This window comes from Cololabis saira, chromosome 21 (assembly GCF_033807715.1).
Source record: "Cololabis saira isolate AMF1-May2022 chromosome 21, fColSai1.1, whole genome shotgun sequence".
NCBI classification, from domain to species: Eukaryota; Metazoa; Chordata; class Actinopteri; order Beloniformes; family Belonidae; genus Cololabis; species Cololabis saira.
In genome coordinates, this window is record NC_084607.1 from 5,958,720 (window position 1) to 5,980,117 (window position 21,398).

Below are 21,398 nucleotides of genomic sequence, written 5' to 3' on the forward strand. Positions count from 1 at the left end.
TTGGCAGGACGCTGAGGAGGAGGAATCTCCCCTCTGGGGAACACGCCTGGCTCGAGGGGGGCCCGGGTGTTCTCAGCCCCAGGGGAGGAGACGACGACGGCGCCAGCCCCAGGCCCGGTTCTACGAGGGTGCATAAGCATGCATTGCACCCTCAGTTTATGTGTTTGCATGCTCAGTTGAAAAGACGAAAAGAAAACTGACAATTGCGCGCGCGTTAAGCCTGATTTATGGTTCCGCGTTAAATCGACGGCGTAGCCTACGGCGTAGGGCGATGGATATTCGGAAGTGGTTCAAGCACAACCACGCAAGCAAGTTTACAGGACTTTCTCAGAAAATTCGAATATTGTGATGAAGTCCTTTATTTTCTGTAATGCAATTTAAAAAAAAAAAAAAAAAAAAAAAAAAAAATGTCATACATTCTGGATTCATTACAAATCAACTGAAATATTACAAGCCTTTTATTATTTTAATATTGCTGATTATGGTTTACAGTTTAAGATTAAGATTCCCAGAATATTCAAATTTTTTGAGATAGGACATTTGAGTTTTCTCAAATGTCCTATCTTTCTCGCCATGATCAGCAATATTAAAATAATAAAAGGCTTGCAATATTTCAGTTGATTTTTAATGAATCCAGAATGTATGACATTTTTGCATTACAGAAAATAAAGGACTTTATCACAATATTCTAATTTTCTGAGACAGTCTTGTATATTTATGGTTAAATTTATTTTTGTTGCTATGTTTTATTTTCTGTTGCTAGATTGTCTGATGGGTGAGGTAGCCCAGACTAAATGTAGCATTGTATTTGTTCTGCGGCAATATTGCTGCAAAAATGCACTTGAAATACACTTCAAATATTCTTGTTTTGCTATTATTATTCCGCTTCAAATTATAGGAAAATGCATAATTTAGTGTTGAATAACGTGCCAGACATGTGCACCCCCTCTGATCTGAAATGCAGCCCTAGTCATCATTTTCTACAACCGGCCCTGGCCAGCCCCAGCCCCAGCCCCAGCTAGCCTCTGTGTCGGCGGTGGTCCCGGACGCATCAGCTCCTGCTCCGGTGATGGTCCCGGACCCCCCCCAGCCAACGCCACGGACCCGGGTTTGAATTGGTTTGATTCACCGCACGAATCTGCACAGATTACTTTTGTAAAACTGTATTTGACCCGGTCTTTATACGTTTTGACCGTATAGAAACGTAATTCTCGTCAGTTGCGTGAAATAAGACCTGGAAACAGACATTGTGGCATAGAATTGTCAAATTGGTTTGATTCACTGTACGAATTGTTACAGATTACTTTTGTAATACTGTATTTGACCCGGTCTTTGTACGTTTTGACCGTATAGAAACGTAATTCCTGCCATTTTAAGAATTAGATGTACCTGCTGGACTGTACTGCCCTTACTTTTTAACAACTTGTGCTTTTTATTATTTTACCTCTTTTCTTATCATTTTATTTCATTTTATTTGTTATTTACTGTTTAATTGTGTCTTGCTGCTTTGAATGTGGATGTAAAGCACTTTGAATTACCTTGTTGAATTGTGCTATACCAGGGGTCGGCAACCCAAAATGTTGAAAGAGCCATATTGGACTAAAAACACAAAAAACAAATATGTCTGGAGCCACAAAATATGAAGTCTTGTATAAGCCTTAAAAAAGTCGAAATGTGGAGAAAAAAGTCAAAATGTCGAGATTAATGTTGAAATACAATCTTGAGAAAAAAGTCGAAATGTCGAGAAAAAAATCAAAATGTTGAGAAAAAAGTCGAAATTTCGAGAAAAAGGACAAAATGTCAAGATTAATGTTGAAATGTTGAGAAAAAAGTTGAAATGTTGAGAAAAAAGTCGAAATGTCAAGAAAAAAGTCGAAATGTGGAGATTAATGTTGAAGTACAATCTTGAGAAAAAAGTCTAAATGTCGAGAAAAAGTCGAAATGTTGAGAAAAAAGTTGAAATGTCCAGAAAAAAGTTGAAATGTGGAAAAAAAAGTCAAAATGTCGAGATTAATGTTGAAATACAATCTTGAGAAAAAAGTCGAAATGTCAAAAAAAAAGTTGAAATGTTGGGAAAAAAGACGAAATGTTGAGATTAATTTTGAAATGTCGAGAAAAAAGTTGAAATGTCGAGAAAAAAGTTGAAATGTTGAGAAAAAAGTCGAAATGTTGAGAAAAAAGTTGAAATGTCCAGAAAAAAGTCGAAATGTCGAGATTAAAAAGGAAAGGAAAAAGGAAGAAAAAAGAGAAAAAAGGAAAAAAGAAGAAAAAAAAGAGAGAAAAAGGAAGAAAAAGGTCAAACATTTTTGAAAAAGCTCCAGGAGCCACTAGGGCGGCGCTAAAGAGCCGCATGCAGCTCTGGAGCTGCGGGTTGCCGACCCCAGTTCTATACAAATAAACTTGCCTTGCCTAAATGAAGACGAATCTTCCTGTTCAAACATGCATCCTCAGTTATTTTTAAACCCCCATCTTCACATTACTCATGTAAATAGAAGTCAAAATCGTCAATAATTACCGGCCCTGGAGGGAGGCGCTCTCCCACCTCCACCTCTCCGTTAAAGAAGAGGAAAAACAAGTGTGTCCATCCGGCAACCCGAGACAATCACACTGGAGCTGTTTAGATATGCAGCTTAATTAGGCCGGAGCCGCGTGTGGGAACAATATACATCACTAATACGCCGTCTTTCTGCACATTAAGTGCTTCGGTGTGTAAATTAGTTCCATCTCAAGCAAAAGAAATCAGAAAATAAAGTATAAAAACAGCACATTACTCCCATTATGAGTCAATAGTTGTGTTGTTTCGCTGCAGGCCGCCGGTTAGTCGTTTAAGATGTGGAAACAGATGAGATTCATTTGGAAGCATGAGTAGCGTTCTGATCTGTGGCTGAGATCGTTTCTGCAGGATGTTGGAGCTGGATGGTGAAAGGGAAACATTTATTTAGCCAGAAGGGACGTTTTTCCAAAGCTGACGCCAGTGCAGCAGATCTTTCTCCACTGACCTCCACGTTAAAGTGTCGGAATACCTTTTATGTCGTCTCTTTAGCAGGATTTCACATCTGTTCGGATGAATTTTCACAAAGCACATTTAGGTTAAATGATATCAAACAATTCTTTCTGCATAAATGGATTTGGAATGGATTTTTATGTATAAAAAGAAAGAAGACGGCACTATCAACAAAAACGCTGTGATTTGTACATTTTGTAAAAAAGAATGTTCCTATCAGCGGAGCTGCTCCAGCCTGAATTATCATTTAAACGCTAAACATGACAAGTTCCACTGTAAACGTTACAGCTACTAGTACTTGAATCGCTGTTTTGAGTCAGCTTTAGTTTTAATTTTGAATTGAGAGTCTGCTTAAGTGCCTATTTGAGACTCAGCCTTATTTTATTTCTGAATTTTATTTATTTATTGTATTGCATTTTTGAATAATGCACCTGGCCTAATTGGTTTGCTGAAGTGCTTGAGCTTTTTCTTTTGAATTTCATTTATGAAACACACTTCAATAAAAATGTGGATTTCAAATCTTCTCTTCTTAGTGGATTCAATGTATTAGTCATGCACTGCAATTTTGTAATGTCCTAGAATCCAAATTCTTTATTTGGCAGATATGAGATTGAAATGCGATTAATTAGATTAATTAATTATAAATCGTGTAATTAATTAGATTGATTTTTTTAATCGCCTGACAGCACTAATGGCAATATATTGCAATACTTCTGCAGATTCGATATTACAAATTTGAATATGGATTTATCCAGTACGACTTTATTGTCTACATGGACTTAACCCTTGTACTGTCTTTGGGTCAAAATGACCTAATTCTCCTGTTTTTTCTTTCCTCCTGCTCTCTCCTTCCTTCTCTCTTCCTCTTTCTCCTTCTTTCCTTTTCAATCCCCTCGTACATTCTTTCCTTGTTTTCTCCTTTCCTTCCTTCATTCTTTTTTCCTTCCCTCCTTCCTTCCTTCTTTTTTCCCTTCCTTCCTTCCTTCCTTCCTTCCTTCCTTCCTTCCTTCCTTCCTTCCTTCCTTCCTTCCTTCCTTCCTTCCTTCCTTCCTTCCTTCCTTCCTTCTTTTCTCCCTTCCTTCCATCTTTCCTTCTTTTTTCCATTCCTTCCTTCCTTCCTTCTTTTCTCCCTTCCTTCCTTCCTTCCTTCCTTCCTTCCTTCCTTCCTTCCTTCCTTCCTTCTTTTCTCCCTTCCTTCCATCTTTCCTTCTTTTTTCCATTTCTTCCTTCCTTCCTTCTTTTCTCATGTCCTTCCTTCTTTCCTCCCTCCCTCCCTTCCTTCCTTCCTTCCTTCTTTTTTCCCTTTCTTCCTTCCCTCCTTCTTTTCTCCCTTCCTTCCTTCCTTCCTTCCTTCCTTCCTTCCTTCCTTCCTTCCTTCCTTCCTTCCTTCCTTCCTTCCTTCCTTCCTTCCTTCCTTCCTTCCTTCCTTCCTTCCTTCCTTCCTTCTTTTTTTCCCTTCCTTCCTCCGTTCCTTCCTTCTTCTCTTCCTCCTTCCTCTACCCAAAGACAGCACAAGGGTTAAATAATATTGTTAGTTAATTTCACATTATGTAAATAATATGAAAAACATGCAAATATATTATAACTTGTATAGTTACAATAAAACGGCATGGATCGTTTGAATTACATTGTTGTCACATGAATTATCACCATCATCTGATGTAGTTCAAGTCTCATTTTAAGATGCAATATATCGCAAAACGTGGATATCGTAGTATCGTATCGTGACTCAGTAATGGTGATGTGTATCGGATCTGAGGTTCTAATGTCCACAAACACACACAGATTAGATCTGATCAACGTAAACCGCTAGGAAAATCCAATCCAGTGCTTTAAATGTTAAACATTAGCAGCTGCTGCTTTAAAGATGACTGGCAGGTGTTTTACGGTCCGTGTATTCCAGGGCTTATTATCGGGACTGTAGCAGCCCCGCATGAATAAAATATTCATTAAGCTGGCTGAACATATAAGTTTGGCCACTTAGTTCATCTGAAAAAAAGTCAAATATATTCAAGGAGGATTGAGACAGCATGTGCATTAAGGGGGTTATTAGGAATATTTTTAATTAAAAAAATACTTTAAAAGGCTCTTTTTTTCCTCCAAATAAGAGTTCAGTCAGCAGAAGAGTTTTAAAGTCTCACTCGGACCATGTATTTATTTATTTATTTATTTATCTATCGGGAATTATCTCTATTTACCTCATAACACCTCTCTTGAGTTTAAAACTCCTGATGTATGCATTTTTATTCAAGATGTACAAGATATTTACATAAAAATGTTCCCGAACTGGTGGTGGAATAAGTCCAACCCAGCTGAGGTAACTATGGCATAAGACAGGAAGAACCAGACGGGTTTTTAACATCGCTGACTCCAGCTGCTGGTCTGGGATGAATTAAACTCCTCAAAATTAAACTCCTACATGTTTTAGATCAGGGTTGGTACGGAAGAGTATTAGAGCCATGCAGGAGAAAAAATATTTGAGAGGGGAAGATTTATTTTTATTGTGCACTTCGAGAAAAAAGTCGAAATGTCGAGATTAATGTTGACGTACAATTTCGAGAAAAAAGTCGAAATGTTGGGAAAAAAGTCAAAATATCGTGAATAAATTTGAAATGTAGAGAGAAAAAAGTCGAAATGTCAACTTTAATGTTGAAATACAATTTCAAGAATAAAGTCGAAATTTCGACTTTTTTCTCTCAACTTTTCCACTTTATTCACAACATTTCGACTTTTTTTCTCGAAATTGTACGTCAACAATAATCTCGACATTTCAACTTTTTTCTCTCAACATTTCAACTTTATTTACGATATTTTGACTTTTTTCCCAACATTTCGACTTTTTTCTCGAAATTGTACGTCAACATTAATCTCGAAATTTCGACTTTTTTCTCAACATTTTGATGTTTTTCTCGAAATTGTATGTCAACATTAATCCCGAAATTTCGCCTTTTTTCTCTCAACATTTCAACTTTATTCACGATATTTTGACTTTTTTCCCGAACATTTTGACTTTTTTCTTGAAATTGTACGTCAACATTAATCTCGACATTTCGACTTTTTTCTCAACATTTCGACTTTTTCTCAAAGTGCATAATGAAAAAAAAATCTTCCTCCTCTAAAATATTAATTTTAGACTGTTGAGACTGTTGATGTTTTTAAAAAGAGGCTCAAGACCCATCTCTTTAATCAGGCTTTTAACTGACTCATTTAACTATTTTAAATTTCTTATGCTCACCCTTATTTTTATTGGATCTTACTGCTCTGTTTTATATTTAGTTTATCCTTTTTTATCATATTTTATTTTTGTTTAATCTCATGTTTTATCTAAATATTTTAGTCGTTATTTATGGTCTATTTTGTACATTTTACTGTCTTATTCTTTTAGTTTTTAATGTCTTGCTTTCTAGACATACTTTTAGGATTTTATGTTATGTATGCCTGGCCCTAATACTGTTCCGTAGGGGTGAGGATCCCTGGTCCTCCCTAAGGGACCAGGTGAACCCTGACAGCAGGATTACGGCCCTCACACCCCGGAAACCTGGCTGGGATTGAACCCCAACAACATGATGGAGCGATTTACTTAAATCAAAGCTTCAAGTTTGACATCTTCGTCTCACTTTTGTTGCATAAAACTCCAGTTTGAACACATCTTTGTACCCAGCTCACGTGAGAAACACAATTTCATTGTGTGAATAAGACTTGACTGCTGAAATTGGAAACCCATCAACGAGGACATGAAGACAGATGGGAAGTTTTCACTTCTGAAATTAAGCAAATTTATCCGCATTTAAAGAAAAAGAAAAGAAAAAAATCACAGGGTCTGAAAAAGGTCCAATTCACAGAGAATCTATTTATAATATCTGTGGCTGTAACATCGTTTTTGAAGTGTTTAGGAGACCTTTAAACGAGGAGACAGATGCACTTTCTCCCCTTGTAATATTTGACTCATGCGGCTGGTTTTCTGAGGCAGGTCTTGCAGCATTCATCCCAACGCTTGTCAGGGAGAAATAATGAGCAAATTAAGCTTTTAAAGTCAGTGCGGGCCTCTGGCTTCAGTCTGCTGGTCCTGGGTGCCGGTGACGGAGGATCTGAGTCCAGAACCAGCCTCATCAGCCAGTTGCTGCAGGTTCACGCAATCCACAAACTGAGCAGCTCCATAACATGAAGGTTGTTGTTTTGCAAGAGTAAAAGTACGGCAGACTACCGTGCTCTCCGTAGTGCTCCTGAACGCTGACACCCGTCAACAGAGCTGCGTTTAGGACTTGATTGGATGCGCCTGTCTCAAAGATGCTCTGGACTTAATTAGAGGAACTGACGGCTGTTGACTCGACGAGGAACGGGAGGTTTTAGGAAAACAATGTTTAAACTGTCACGGGAGGAATAAGGATGGGGGGCTGTTGATACGTGTTACTGTTACATATATACCGTATATATCCTGGGGACCTCAATTCAGCTCCAATAGACGTCGATTTAGCTCCAATAGACCTTGATTCAACTCCTGGAAACCTTGATTCAGCTCCAAGATACCTTGAATTAGCTCCAATAGAAATGTATTCAGCTCCAGGACACTATAGCTGTTTTCGAAATCATCCACTCGTTCACTTACTCCCTACTCTCTACATAGTGTACACTACATTGTGCACTACATTGTGCACTACATTGTGCACTACATAGGGGATGACCAGAGGAGATTTCGGACACTACAACGTACATTTTTTTAACGTGTTTGCATCAGTAAATGTGCCGGATGTTCCTGTGGCGTAGCGGACGCAACATGCAACATGTAAACACTCCGAACAGCTCCGGGATCTGATACTTCTGTGTCAATAAATTGTTGAAAATGAATGGTGTAGAAGTGTGCTTTTATCAACTACTGTTGTGTGTTCCAATCCTCAGCTATAACTGCTCACGACATTGCACGAGCTAAAACCTATTTAGCATGTTAGTTATGCTGCATGCGCAGCTTTATCAGGCCCTCAACATCATCATCTGTCCCTTTGAAAATAACAGACAAGCATATACTTTTATAACAAGTCGCCAATTGTGAAAAGAGAACACACACACACACAAACATAACATTACAACGTTGCGTTAGAAATCGAAACAGGAGTAGCGTTAGCGTTAGCTAACAGTTACAAACAGGCTACTCTCTACAAATGCTTACTGTTAATGAGACAGGCTCCTCTACAAATGCTCATTGTTAAAGGGTATATATAAACACGCCACTAAAGTACATGTTGGTACGTTAACGTTACTTACATTTATAAGTAAGTAAAGCGCTCCCGCGCTCCCCCGCCTCCTGTTCAGCTGCCATTTTTTCTTCTTCTTTTTTCTTCTTCTCCTTCTTCTCCTCAGACAAAACATGACCGCATTGCATTGTGGTATACGGGAGTAAAAAGTAGGGTACATGGGTTGTACACTAACTTTTGCGGTGCATTGTGGGTATTTTATAGTGAACGAGGTAGTGGACGAAATGTAGTGTAGAGAATTCGAACAGCACTACAAAATGGCGTGCACACTATGTAGTGCACTATATAGGGGATAGGGGGCGATTTCGAACACAGCTCTTGATTCAGCTCCAAGATACCTCCATTCAGCTCCAATAAATCTCGATTCAGCTCCAGGAAACCTCAATTCAGCCCCAGAACACCTTGCTTCAGCTCCAAGATACCTTGATTCAGCTCCAATAGACCTCAATTCACCTCCAAGAGTCCTGCGACCGAAGATTTTGCCTCCCAGTGCTTTTTTGACAGCGATACCTCCCCAAATAACCTGGAAGCAGGTCAAGAATGGCCTTATAAACAAAGACATGCCAATGATAAAGTCTCCGGGTGGCCAGAGCAGAAACATCCGACCCGGGCAAACAAAGAACAGTGGGGAGTAAGAGATCTAAAATGTGTGATAAATCTGAGTGCTCCATGGTAGACAGTATCTAATGCATGAAGACATTGAGCAGATAAATGCAGATAATGGACATCGCCATAGTCAAGCACAGACAGAAAAGTTGATTCAACAAGTCTCTTTTTGGAATAAAAGGAAAAACAAGCCTTATTTGTAAAATAAAAACCCAATTTCAGCTTAAACTCCTTGTCTAGATGCTGAATATGAGGCTTAAAAGATAATGAATCATCAATTAGGAATCCAAGACACCTACAGGATATTGTGACAGTGTCTCAATTTCAGAACCTTGAACAATGAGTGCGTTTACATGGGAAGTTTAATTCGTCTTTAATTCAGACTTAAAATTAAATCTGATTTAAAATGATTAAAAGTTACCATGTAAACACCTAATTCCGAAATAAACTTAATTCTAGGGTTGCCACCTTTCAGAAATAGAAATAAGGGACGCCCTGATTTCAGCAGCGCAGGAGCCAAAAAAAAGCTCCAAAACTTCTAAACTGAATAAAAATGTGTTTATTTTATATGAAAAAATTAAATGCTTTGATTTAAAGTTTAAAGTGCTTTAATAGCATTGAACTTTCATGACTGTACAGACAGACAACCATACTAGCAACTGAAATAGCCTCCTATGCTACATATGTCCACATCAGCCCAGATGTAGAATATACATACAGGTGAAGAATATGGTGTAAAAGTTAATTTATTTCAATAATTCAACTGGAATATGGTGTAAAAGTTAATTTATTTCAATAATTCAACTAGAATATGGTGTAAAAGTTAATTTATTTCAATAATTCAACTAGAATATGGTGTAAAAGTTAATTTATTCCAATAATTCAACTAGAATATGGTGTAAAAGTTAATTTATTTCAATAATTCAACTAGAATATGGTGTAAAAGTTAATTTATTTCAATAATTCAACTAGAATATGGTGTAAAAGTTCATTTATTTCAATAATTAATCTAGAATATGGTGTAAAGGTTCATTTATTTCAATAATTCAACTAGAATATGGTGTAAAAGTTAATGAAAATACGGTACAAATCATGTCCCATATTAGTTTAATACGGGACGTAACATTTGTTTCTCAAATAAAGGACAATTCCGTATTTTATGGGACGGGTGGAAACCCTACTTAATTCCGAAGTAAGTGACTGGTTTATTTCGATTTTAAATCCGAATAGAATAATTCCGCGATCATGTATACACTCATTTCTTTCTGCTCGTTCCCTCGCCCGTCTGTCTCCATGACCTTATATTCCGCGCTGGGCTTGTTTTCCAAACAAAGTTTCAAGATGGCAGCACGCAGTAAACGCTGGTCAAGAGCAGAGACCATTTATTTAATAAATAGCTTGGAGGACCTGGAAATAATTAAAAGAACAGATGGAAACAGGAAACATAAAACTTGTGAGATTTTCAAAGTTGTAGCAGCTAAGTTAGTTTTTCTTCCGGTAGTTTAACTTCCGGTCCCCCCCCTATCCAATCAGAACCTTCCCAACCCCCAGACCTTAAGAGCAGGGGTCGGCAACCCGCGGCGCTAGAGCCGCATGATGCTCTTTAGCGTTGGTGGCTCCTGGAGCTTTTTCAAAAATGTTTGACCTTTTTTTCCCTTTTTTTTTCTTTTTTTTCTTCTTTTTTCTTCCTTTTTCCTTTCCTTTTTAATCGCGACATTTCAACTTTTTTCTCGAAATTTTGACTTTTTTCTCAACATTTCAACTTTTTCCTCGAAAGTTTGACTTTTTTCTCAACTTTTTTCTCAACATTTCGACTTTTTTCTCGAGATTGTACTTCAACATTAATCTCGACATTTTGACTTTTTTCTCATCATTTTGACTTTTTTCTCAACATTTCGACTCGACATTTCGACTTTTTTTTCGAAGTGCATAATGAAAAAAAAAAATCTCCCCCCAGTTCTAACTAATATAGAAACATGCAGCATGTGTTGCCTTCATTCTAAGGCTGATACAAGACTTTTCATTTTTTGTGGCTCCAGAAATATTTGTTTTTTGCGTTTTTGGTCCAATATGGCTCTAAAACATTTTGGGTTGCCGACCCCTGCCTTAAGAGGAATTGGATAAAGCCGATCAAACGTGTTTTCCATGTAAACCTCAATTCAGAATGACTATTTCCATATAAACTCGAAGGAAAATAGTTAAATTCTGTATTATTTAATTCAGAATAATTAATTCCGAATTAAAAAACATCATGTAACCGTGGCCATTAATTGATGGGAGATTCACTGGATCTCTCCTGGAGCTCCAGTCTTCCCTCGTTTCTTCCATCATGCTGGAAAAACTCCAGCCAAGTCTCAAACAAGGGAAAACTACAACAGTTTATTTACCGAACATCTTCTCCTCAAACTCCTTACAAAGTAGGACCTCAGCGGTTTCCCGGGTGACAGATGTTTTCCAGAGGATGAGTAGTGATTCATCTTTCACGCCTTACAAAGATTCCTGTCAGAACTCTGCAAACAGTTCCCTGCGGGACACGACGAGCTGCCACCAGCCGTCCGAGTTCTGACACGATTACAAATCAAAGCCTGCGTCTCCGCACAACATTCTGCCACGCAATTAGTCACGTAATGTCGAGGAGAGCTGCACGCCGGCGTCTGGATCCCCGGGTAGCCGGCAACCCGCCGGCCGCCCGATCTCCCAGCGCGCCGACAGCTCCAGCTTCCACCGTGACCTCCGGCTGCTCCCGGGGAGCCCAGAAGTACAACTTCTCCTGCAAAGTTTTCTCATTTCTCCAACGGCCAGGTTAAGCCGGCTCTTCTCCGCCGTCTCTCTGCCCTTTTCGTGAAATTAACAAACCGCTCCATCAGGAATCCCATTTTCCTCTTTGCAAAGCGCGTATTAGTCATTAAATATTAACTGACAGGCCTGCACCTCTTTGCATTTTTATTGTTTTTATTAAGTATATATAATTATTTATGGCTGACAAGACAGTGAAGGGAATGTCGATAAGAACATCCCAACTAATGCAAACAGATTCACTTCTCCTGAACTTTAAACGCCTAATAATTTACCTGAATCAATCATTTCTGACTCTGAAATTAAGTCTGGATCAGAGAGTTTTTAAATGAGGCGAGTGAGCGACGGAGCTGAGCTGCTAAATAATTAAAGTACATTAGTCAAAGCCCCATCAACACAATGTTGCTGTTGATACATGTTACTTTTACATACACATTATATATATATATATATATACAAACCGGATTCGGTTGAAGTTGGGAAATTGTGTAAAATGTAAATAAAAACAAAATACAACGATTTGAAAATCCTTTTCAGCCTATATTCAATTGAATACACTGCAAAGACAACATATTTAATGTTCAAACTGATAAACTTAATTTTTTTTTGCCAAATAATAATTAACTTAAAATTTCATGGCTGCAACACGTCCAGTAGAAGTTGGGAAAGGGCATGTTTACCACTTTGTTACATCACCTTTCCTTTTAATAACACTCAATAAACGTTTTGGAAGAGGTCAGTAACGTTCCACCAGGCTCCTGCATTATGAAAACCATCCCCCCATCTTCCTCAGCGCCCGCCGGTTGAACCAATGACTACGTTTACATGCAGTCAAAATTCGAGTTATTGCTAATATTCCGGTTACTGAAACATTCGGAATACTCCGTTTACATGGTGATTAATCATTTGGGATATCTGGATCAAACCAGCGACGCACGGAGAACGTCATGACGCAATTCCCATCATTTCTTCTTCTTCTTCCTGTATCCAAATTCAAAACAAATGCTGCTTCGTGCAACTTTTCTCTCACCTTCTTTTAAATCTCATGTTTTGGGAGAAAATCTCACTTTAAGGTTCTAGGAGTGGTCGGTTGTACCAAAATGAATCACACACACACAATTTGCTTTTGCTATAATGACATATGGATCTTTATTACCAGCAAGAAAAGCAAGCATTTGCATAGAAGACATCCACAAAACTACTCGTTTGCTAGGACAAGGTGCTAAGTTATCCCCCGCAAACGGCAGAACACACACAATTACTCGTTTAATAGGATAAGGTGTCAAGTTATCCCCCGCAAATGGCAGAGCAATATTCCTCACACACAACTACAAAGGTTTTAGGCCTAATACTCTTACCTCGACACGAGACTGGAGAGCCGGAACAGTCCTGATACAGATTAAGCCAAGGACAAAACGCGCCGGGCGTCCTGCACTGACCCACGGCAGACTCTAAAATCCGAACTTCCGGCTATCGCGTCTTTACACCTTTACCTCAGCACCTTGCGGAGGGGGGGGGAGGCCTATTCGCCCCCCCGTCCGCAAGCTCTCAAAATAAGTTTCGGCTCACACAGGACCAAAATCCCGTGCGAACCAGGCTCTTTCTCACAGAAAAACAAGCATTGGTTATGATAAACAGCAGGTGCGTGGCTGACTAAAGACTAAAGTTTTGGGAATCCAGGGAATTTTCAGGACACAAAATGTATTTTTTCTCCCTTCATCTCGCTATCCCGGTACTTTCTACCGTCTACAAATGCAGAAATGTTCATATCCTTCATTACATTTATGAAGTGATTAGTCTCCTCCTGGTCTTGTGTTTCTCCGTGTTCATAAGAACTTCCTGGACTCAAAAGACCAGGATTCCTTGTGAACAGAACATGTGCAGAAAACTAATTCCTGTTCCGTTTGATGGGGATATTCAGTTTGGTGTTTACATGACCCAATATTCAGGTTTTAAAAGGAGTAACCCAGGGCTCATATTCGGGTTTTTAAAAACTGGAATATGAGCAAATTCGGGTTATTCAAAGGGGTTATTGGTGTTTACATGGCCGTGCAAATTCGGGTTATTGTCAATATTCGGGTTTTAAAAGGGTTATTGATGCATGGAAACGTAGAGCTGGGCGATATATCGAGATTTTAATATATATCGATATATTTTCAAACGCGATATGGTACGAGACAATATCGTTTATATCGATTTTTTTTATGATTTTGATATAGCTTATTTTGTGACAAATTGACTTGAATGTTTTATTTGAGATTTGCACAAATGTTTTGTTATTTGCACAACTGTCAACCTCAGTGGAAAAGTCTGCCTGTTACTGTCTACATTGTATTAATTGCACAGTGTATTTTAATGTAATTGTTATGCAGGAAAGGGATATTTGTTTTATTTTATTCAAGAAGCATTTTTATTCTATATATGCAGGCAGTTTATTTTCATTTCATTTTTTTTTATACATTTTGATATTGTGCAGACCTCTGTTAATAAAGGAACCTGTGTGACATTTGGCACAAGGCTTTGTATTAAAACTGACTGTTTTTTTAAGGGTTTGCCTCAGAAAAAAATGAAGCTAACAGAGATGCTAACAGAGATGCTAACAGAGATGCTATGCTATAATGCTTTGGGGGAAACCCCAATTATGGCACAGAAAAAATATCGATATATATCGAGTATCGCCATTCAGCTAGAAAATATCGAGATATGACTTTTGGTCCATATCGCCCAGCCCTATGGAAACGCAGTCACTGACGTCTGAAGTCGGCTGCCGTGTTTACGGAGGCGAGCGTTGAAAAGGCCCGGCCAGAGGAAAGTGAGCTGCAACAGCAGCGTGAGGACGTTCCCTGACTTTTATGAGGATTGATGAGAAGTTTGTCCTGCTGAGCACACGAGGCGTGAAGAGACAAGAAAAGGGAGGTTGACTGTCTAATGATTTGTCTCATGTATATCAGTGATATCAGAACTGCCGTCACAGATCTGGGGGGTTCCTTCAAGTACTTTCACAGGTTTCAGGTGCCATTTCTCCAGGTTCACACATAATGAGCTTTTACTCCCTCTCTCCCTCCTTCTTTTGCCCCGAGTGCTTATAAATAATACATTTATACACAATCAAAGAGGGAAAAATCAGCTATGCCTGGTTTTCTTATTAATCCGTAGTTTCCAGCGGGGTTTTAACCGCCGGTGAAAACATGTTGTAGTGATTGTGTGGACAAAACATCTGGGACTCCGCCGCACGCTGAGCCACCGCGCCCGGAGTTCTGTGTGGATAGTCGCTCCTCACTCATGAATGTTTTATGAAATAAGCACATTTTAAAATGCAAATACACGCTCCATCCACAGAAAGGCGGAGAAGGCGCAGCGGGGGACTCGGGTCGGGGTTCGGCTCTGAATCACGTTAACGACGCACGCGTTCCTTAAAATAATATTAGAGAAATTAAAAAAAGAGTTACAGAATGTTTTCAAGTAACAGGGACAGAAATGTCACCCAGAAACAAAGATTCTCATCTCTCGGTGTAATTCCCTTAATTAGAAGAATATCTGTTTTTATTCTCAGGTTTAGACTTTGATGGGATTATTGGCTGGAAGAGTTTATAGTTTTATTTGGATCCCCATTAGCTACAGCAAAACTGCAGCTATTCTTCCTGGGGTCCGACACATAATACACAGTGCATCACAACAAAGATTAAAAGCAAACCTAAAGAGGTAGCATATAAAAAAAGAAAGGAAAAACAGAAAATAAATAAAAAAATAAAAATAAAAATAAAAGGATGAACGCGCCTCCAGTTTTAGTTCATAATTGGAGCTTTCTTTGCATTTTCTTCTAGCTAATTAAGATTCAGACTTCTTCATTGTTATTTAGACATTCAATCAATCAAGTAACATTGATCGATATGGCGTTGCTAAGGAAACCAACAAGTAGCATCACACCTTTTCTTGGATCCAGTCCCCCATCCTGAGCAAGCACCGGGCGACTGTGGAGAGGAAAAACTCCCCATCAACGGGAAGATAACTGACATAAACCAGACTCAGGACCAGTCGGAGGTCGAGAGGACGGGAGAGAGGAGAGAAGAAGAACAGATCAGGAACAAGAGACACGGCATCACAGATCCACCGCAGAACAAAATGACATCAGGAGAAACTTCATTATTCCTGATGTTATCACGTAAGCAATGTTTGAAACTGGAGATCCATAACGGGGGCCTGACCAATCGATGAGACGCCGTCATGTCAGCGTTAAGTTGCTTTCGTCAAAAAAAAATTATGACTAAATATCGTTGTCAACGAACCTTTATCACCTGAAGAAAACAAGATAAGACGCAACAAAATGCTGGTCATGTGATGATAACGATAATTAAATATATAATACAATATCGTAGAGGAATAAAAACCAGACTAAAATGTAGATTACAAAATAAAAACTCTGCTAAAATGTGTCTTCATTTTCGTTGACCAAAACAAGACGAAATGTTCTAACAAAGATCCCAAATATCCATCTTTTAAATTGTTTGCGGCCACAAAATGACAGAAAAAAAAAATATGTTTTAAACTCAAATTAGAGTCTTCTGTATCTGGAATGCATGTATTATTCAGTCTGTAAGGTAACAATTGTATAATAATAAGATAACCTTGTTTGAATTGTAAAATAGGTTTGGATAAATACTGTCACGCTGCGTTGTTGATAGGACCCAAATGCAGGAGAGCAGGAGACAGGAGTTCCAAAAATGGTGATTTATTAATCAAACAAAACCAAAAGTGCCGCCCGACAAAAACAGAAGAGCTTACCACTAGAAAACCTCAAAAAACCTGACAGGACACAAGGAGGATCAAAACAGTATGGACCAGCAGGGAGCAGGGGAAAGACAAGATATACACAGAAAGGTTGATGAGACAATCAGGGCAGATGGAACCAGGGAAGTCAAGACAGACCTGAAACGCAAAGACACGGGTTTCAAAATAAAACCAGAACCAAAACAAACCGTGACAAATACAATCTTTGACTAAAATAAGACTAAAATGCTCAGACATTTAGTGGACTGAAACTTGACACGACTAAAAGGAGAATGAACGTGACTAAAACTAATAAAAACTAAAATGATAGCTTAACCCAAAGACTAGACTGAAACTAAAATTGAAACAGGCTGACAGAAACAAAACTAGTTTGCGTACTCTTTTTGTCGGATGACTATTAAAGGGAGATTTGTTGTCGCCGGGTTTGAACATGAGAGAAAAACACCAGAGGCTGGAGTTAACAACCCACCACAAGGACGATCACATTCTCACCAACAGCCTCCTCCATGAAAGACCGCTCATCAGCAGAGGCTTATCACAACGGCCTGCGTTTTAATTGGCATAAATCCCCGTCAAGGAACCAGCTTCCGAAGAGGCGTGAAGGTTCCTCCTGGACCCGCAGGTCCACCTGTGGACATTGTGCATATGTCACGAATGCGGTGGATTGGACCCAGATGCAGGAGATCCAGAAAACAGCTGATTTATTAAGTAAAAACAAACCAAAAGCACTGCAGAGCAGGGTTAACAAAAACACAAGAGTGTACCAGAAACCTGACAGGATACATGGAGGATCAAAACAGTACGGACTAGGGGTGTAACAATATATCATGCCACAAAATTTCGTGATACAAAAACGTCACAATACGTGTCGTGGAGGTGACAACCTGTATCGTGATATTGGGTTATTATTATTAATCTATTGTGTTGATAGTAACGCACATCCGACCGCGCCTCGACCTGCGGACCAAAATCTTCCTCCGCTCAGAAGAAACTAGTCCCGTTTTGGTCCCGATCACGGGACTCTTGGGGGGTTTTGAGCTCTGAACTTTTACTTATGTAAGGCTGGTGTAGAGTTAAGCCTTACCTTATGAAATTAAACCTTTTTGGGGTCGTGAGTAGGATAAACACGGGGAAACTTCTGCTGAGTTCCAGTGTACTTTAATGTCCCTCAACAGTGTAGGATTTTAGAACATCAACACAGCACCTAGTGCCGTACTGTGGCGTATCACTCCGCCCAATCTAAAACAGACTAATCACTACAGATAAACTGACTAGTGTCATTATAGTCCCTGATTTACATCAGAATATAAAGAATATATTTATAAAATAATGAACCATGAATTACCAAAATAACCTTCTTAACAAAAATAAATCTCCTCTTACACTTATAAGGTGAGCATGAATCAATCTGTTTTATGATGTAAAATTGTATGTATTTATTTACTTGTATTTATTTATTTAATTTTAGTTGTTAAATTTCTGGAAAAGAAAAAAGTCAAATCATACATGAGAGAAACTATTCAGTTTGTGGCAAAATATTTGTACTTGTATGAAACTGAAGATGCATAATGCAAACCTGACATTTACTTTTAGTTCAGTTTGTGGAAAATGGTTGGCCTGGCTTTCTCTTTAAAACTTAAACAGTTATAAAGCATTACAAACTGTAACAATAGGGCGAACGCACAGTATCGTTTTGTATTTTGTGTCTTTCAAATAAAAGACAATTTTTTCCACTCACATGTTCCTCATGCAAGGTTGTTAAAAAAATACTGCTATAATATCGTATTGCATCGTTATCGTGACCTCAATATCGTGTATCGTACCGTATCGTGAGATTAGTGTATCGTTACACCCCTAGTACGGACCAGCAGGGAGCAGGGGAAAGACAAGACCATATATACACAAGGGTTAACGAGACACAGGTGCAGACAATCAGGGCAGATGTGAACCAGGGAAGTAAAGACAAAACTGAAACGCAAAGACACAAAATAAAACAGGAACTAAATAACCAAAGCTTGACAGCATATCAAAAAAGAGAGATGCATTAGTAAAGGTAAATTCATCAAGAAGTACTATGTTATTTTGCTCTTTTAGTAGATTCTGAGTGTGTTGGAGACGGAAGGAGGCGGCTAAAGCAGGTAATGAATCGGTCCTTCTGTCCTGCAAAGGATGCAGGAGATGAAGCAAAAACAGATCCAAAAGACTGGATCTGTTTACGAGGAGAGAACACCTGCATGGTCTTTATAAGCTGCGAGAGCTGGTCAGCAGCGAGCCCTGCAGGTAAACCTGCACCAAGCAGCAAGACCTCCATGCTAACGGTCGTCAAGGGAACAAGTCGTGATTATGCAACACGAACAAGATGCTTCTCAAAACGGCGCTGGGGTACGCCGTCTTTTATTGGTCCTTCGTTTCTCGAAGGACCAATAAAAGGACCAATAAAATAAAAGTAAAACAAGAGAAGACAGTGAAGGGTGCAGCTTGGTGAGAGTGTGGTGTGTAGTAGTGAAAGGAGACATAAAACATTAATAAACAGAAGAGGACAAACAAAATAAATATGGTAGACTGTGAAGACGGCTGGTGATGGAAACACATTTACTTAAAATCACATATTTACAAAGTGTTTGGCTTTTTTTTTTTTTAAAGTCACTTTTTGGCCAAATCACATTATTTTTTTTAGAATATGTGGCAGATTATTTGCCCGGTGACACCCAGAGGTGTATAAAGTACTTGAAAAAAGTAACTAAGTAAAAGTAGAAATAGCATAACTGGAAAAGACTTTGGTAAAAGTTAAAGTCACCCATAAGAAAGTTACTTGAGTAAAAGTCTTAAAGTAGCTCACATTAAATATACTCAAGTATCAAAAGTAAAAGTACAAATATTTTATAGTACGCATGAAAAGAAGATACACAACCAAAAAGAATCCTTCCCTTGTTTTTTTTATTTCACTTTCAGGTGAATGAAATGTGGTATAGAATACAACACCAAAAATAAACTGTCTTTCTTGCAAAATATAATTCTTTGATTATTTTAATTTGTAACGAGGTGGCAAATGTCAAAGTAACGAAGTAAAAGTATATTTATTTTTAACTTTTAAATGTAGTGAAGTCAATTTTAAAAAGAAAACTCCCACACACCTTCTTCTCACCGTACTCGTGTTTATTGGGCCAACGTTTTGGTCATAGACCATTTTCAAGGCATCAAAAAATGGCTGCAGCTTTCCTCCTCCGACGCACCTTTCTGCATATCCGGTGTGCTAAATGTTTTCTACTTCAAATGTAGTGAAGTAAAAGTTCTGATTAAAAAAAACGCAAGTAAAGTACAAATCCTCAGAAAAACTACTTAAGTAGTGTAACGAAGTAGATCTACTGTGTTACTATACACCTCTGGTGACACCAGTGGTCTTAAAAGCAAACTGAGATTTTTAGAGACAAACAAAATTTATGACTAATTCTACTGATGCTTCAGGGGAATTACCTAAAATCACCAAAACTCTCGGGGGGTCAGGGGGGCAGCCATGGCCTGACTCTGAAAGGCTTTCTGCTAAGTGTGGAGGCTCTCAGTGGGATCCATAATTCCTGGAGTCCCAGATTTCAGCGCTGATAAGGCACTTTGATGCGGCCCCAAGTGCATCCTGGGTAGGAAAATGCGAAGAAAAGAGGCTTCATTATTTCAGGCAGCTGTTGGCGGGTCACGTTCAATTAGCTCTAATGGCCTGTCAGGTCGGACCTGAACGCGCGGCGGCCGCCGGAGGAACATCCTTTCACCCATCCATCCATCCATCCATCCATCCATCCATCCAATCATCCATCCACCCATCCATCGATTCATCATCCGTCCATCCATCCATCCATCGGTCCAACCGTCCACCATCCATCCATCATCCATCCACTCATCCATACATTCATCCATCCATCCATCCATCCATCCATCCATCATCCATCCATCCATCCGTCCAACCGTCCATCATCCATCATCCGTCCATCCATCCATCCATCCATCACCCATCCATCCATCCATCCATCATCCATCATCCATCCATCCATCCATCCATCCATCCATCATCCATCCATCCATCATCCATCCATCCGTCCAACCGTCCATCCATCCATCCATCCATCACCCATCCATCCATTCATCCATCCATCCATCCATCCATCCATCCATCCATCCATCCATCCATCCATCCATCCATCCATCCATCGGTGGATTCATCACCAGCTCCTCAGCTCCCGAAGTCCCACTTAACTCAAACGGCGTCTCTCTGATGTGAATTAGGTTGCCGGCGTCTCTGACATTTTATTTAGTCAACAAACAGCTGTTTCAGTCCCAGCGTGTCGACACAAACAGCCTCTTTCCTCGTGTCTTAACTGCTCCTCAGAGACCGCCGCTAAATTAAATATGTGGCTGCTGTCAAACGTGTTGGCGCTGAGAGAGAAGCTCCAGCAGCCCCGTGATGGAGGCCGAGGTGCTGGAGAGGGGGATGAATAAAACATGGGGCGATGCAGGAGAGATGTGTTGGATGAAAACACGCCGCTGTGTTGCTGTGATTAGCTCCTGCTGATGTCAGGAGAGGCTCTCGAGCCGCCAGTCGCCTGGTAAAGACTTCACAGAGCAATTAGCTCGCCAGAGTCTCGCTGCTAGCGCTCCGCTGTGCTTCTGGAGAACGACAACACGGCCAGAGAGCTCCTGGAACCTGGAAGGTTGCTCTGGAAGTCAAGAGAAGAGAGAGAAGAGAAGAGAAGAGAAGAGAAGAGAAGAGAAGAGAAGAGAAGAGAAGAGAAGAGAAGAGAAGAGAAGAGAAGAGAGAGAAGAGAGAGACGCACTGATGTTTTTGTTTGAGTTCAAATGAAGTTTGAAACTCAGATGAAGCAGGAAACAGGTGAGACCATCCATCCATCCATCATCCATCCATCCATCCATCCATCCATCCATCCATCCATCCATCCATCCATCAT

General features: G+C 39.4%; 1 protein-coding gene across 1 annotated transcript in view; it reads right to left on the reverse strand.

The window, feature by feature from the left end:
* The window catches only part of LOC133422081 (uncharacterized), a gene marked incomplete at both ends in the record, with an annotated part of 110,622 nt that overhangs the window by 22,631 nt on the left and 66,593 nt on the right, over window positions 1-21,398 (reverse strand). Inside the window, one exon of the mRNA XM_061711985.1 lies at window positions 10,505-10,547. Coding sequence (XP_061567969.1) covers window positions 10,505-10,547 — 43 coding nt within the window. The remainder of the gene's footprint in view (window positions 1-10,504; window positions 10,548-21,398) is intronic.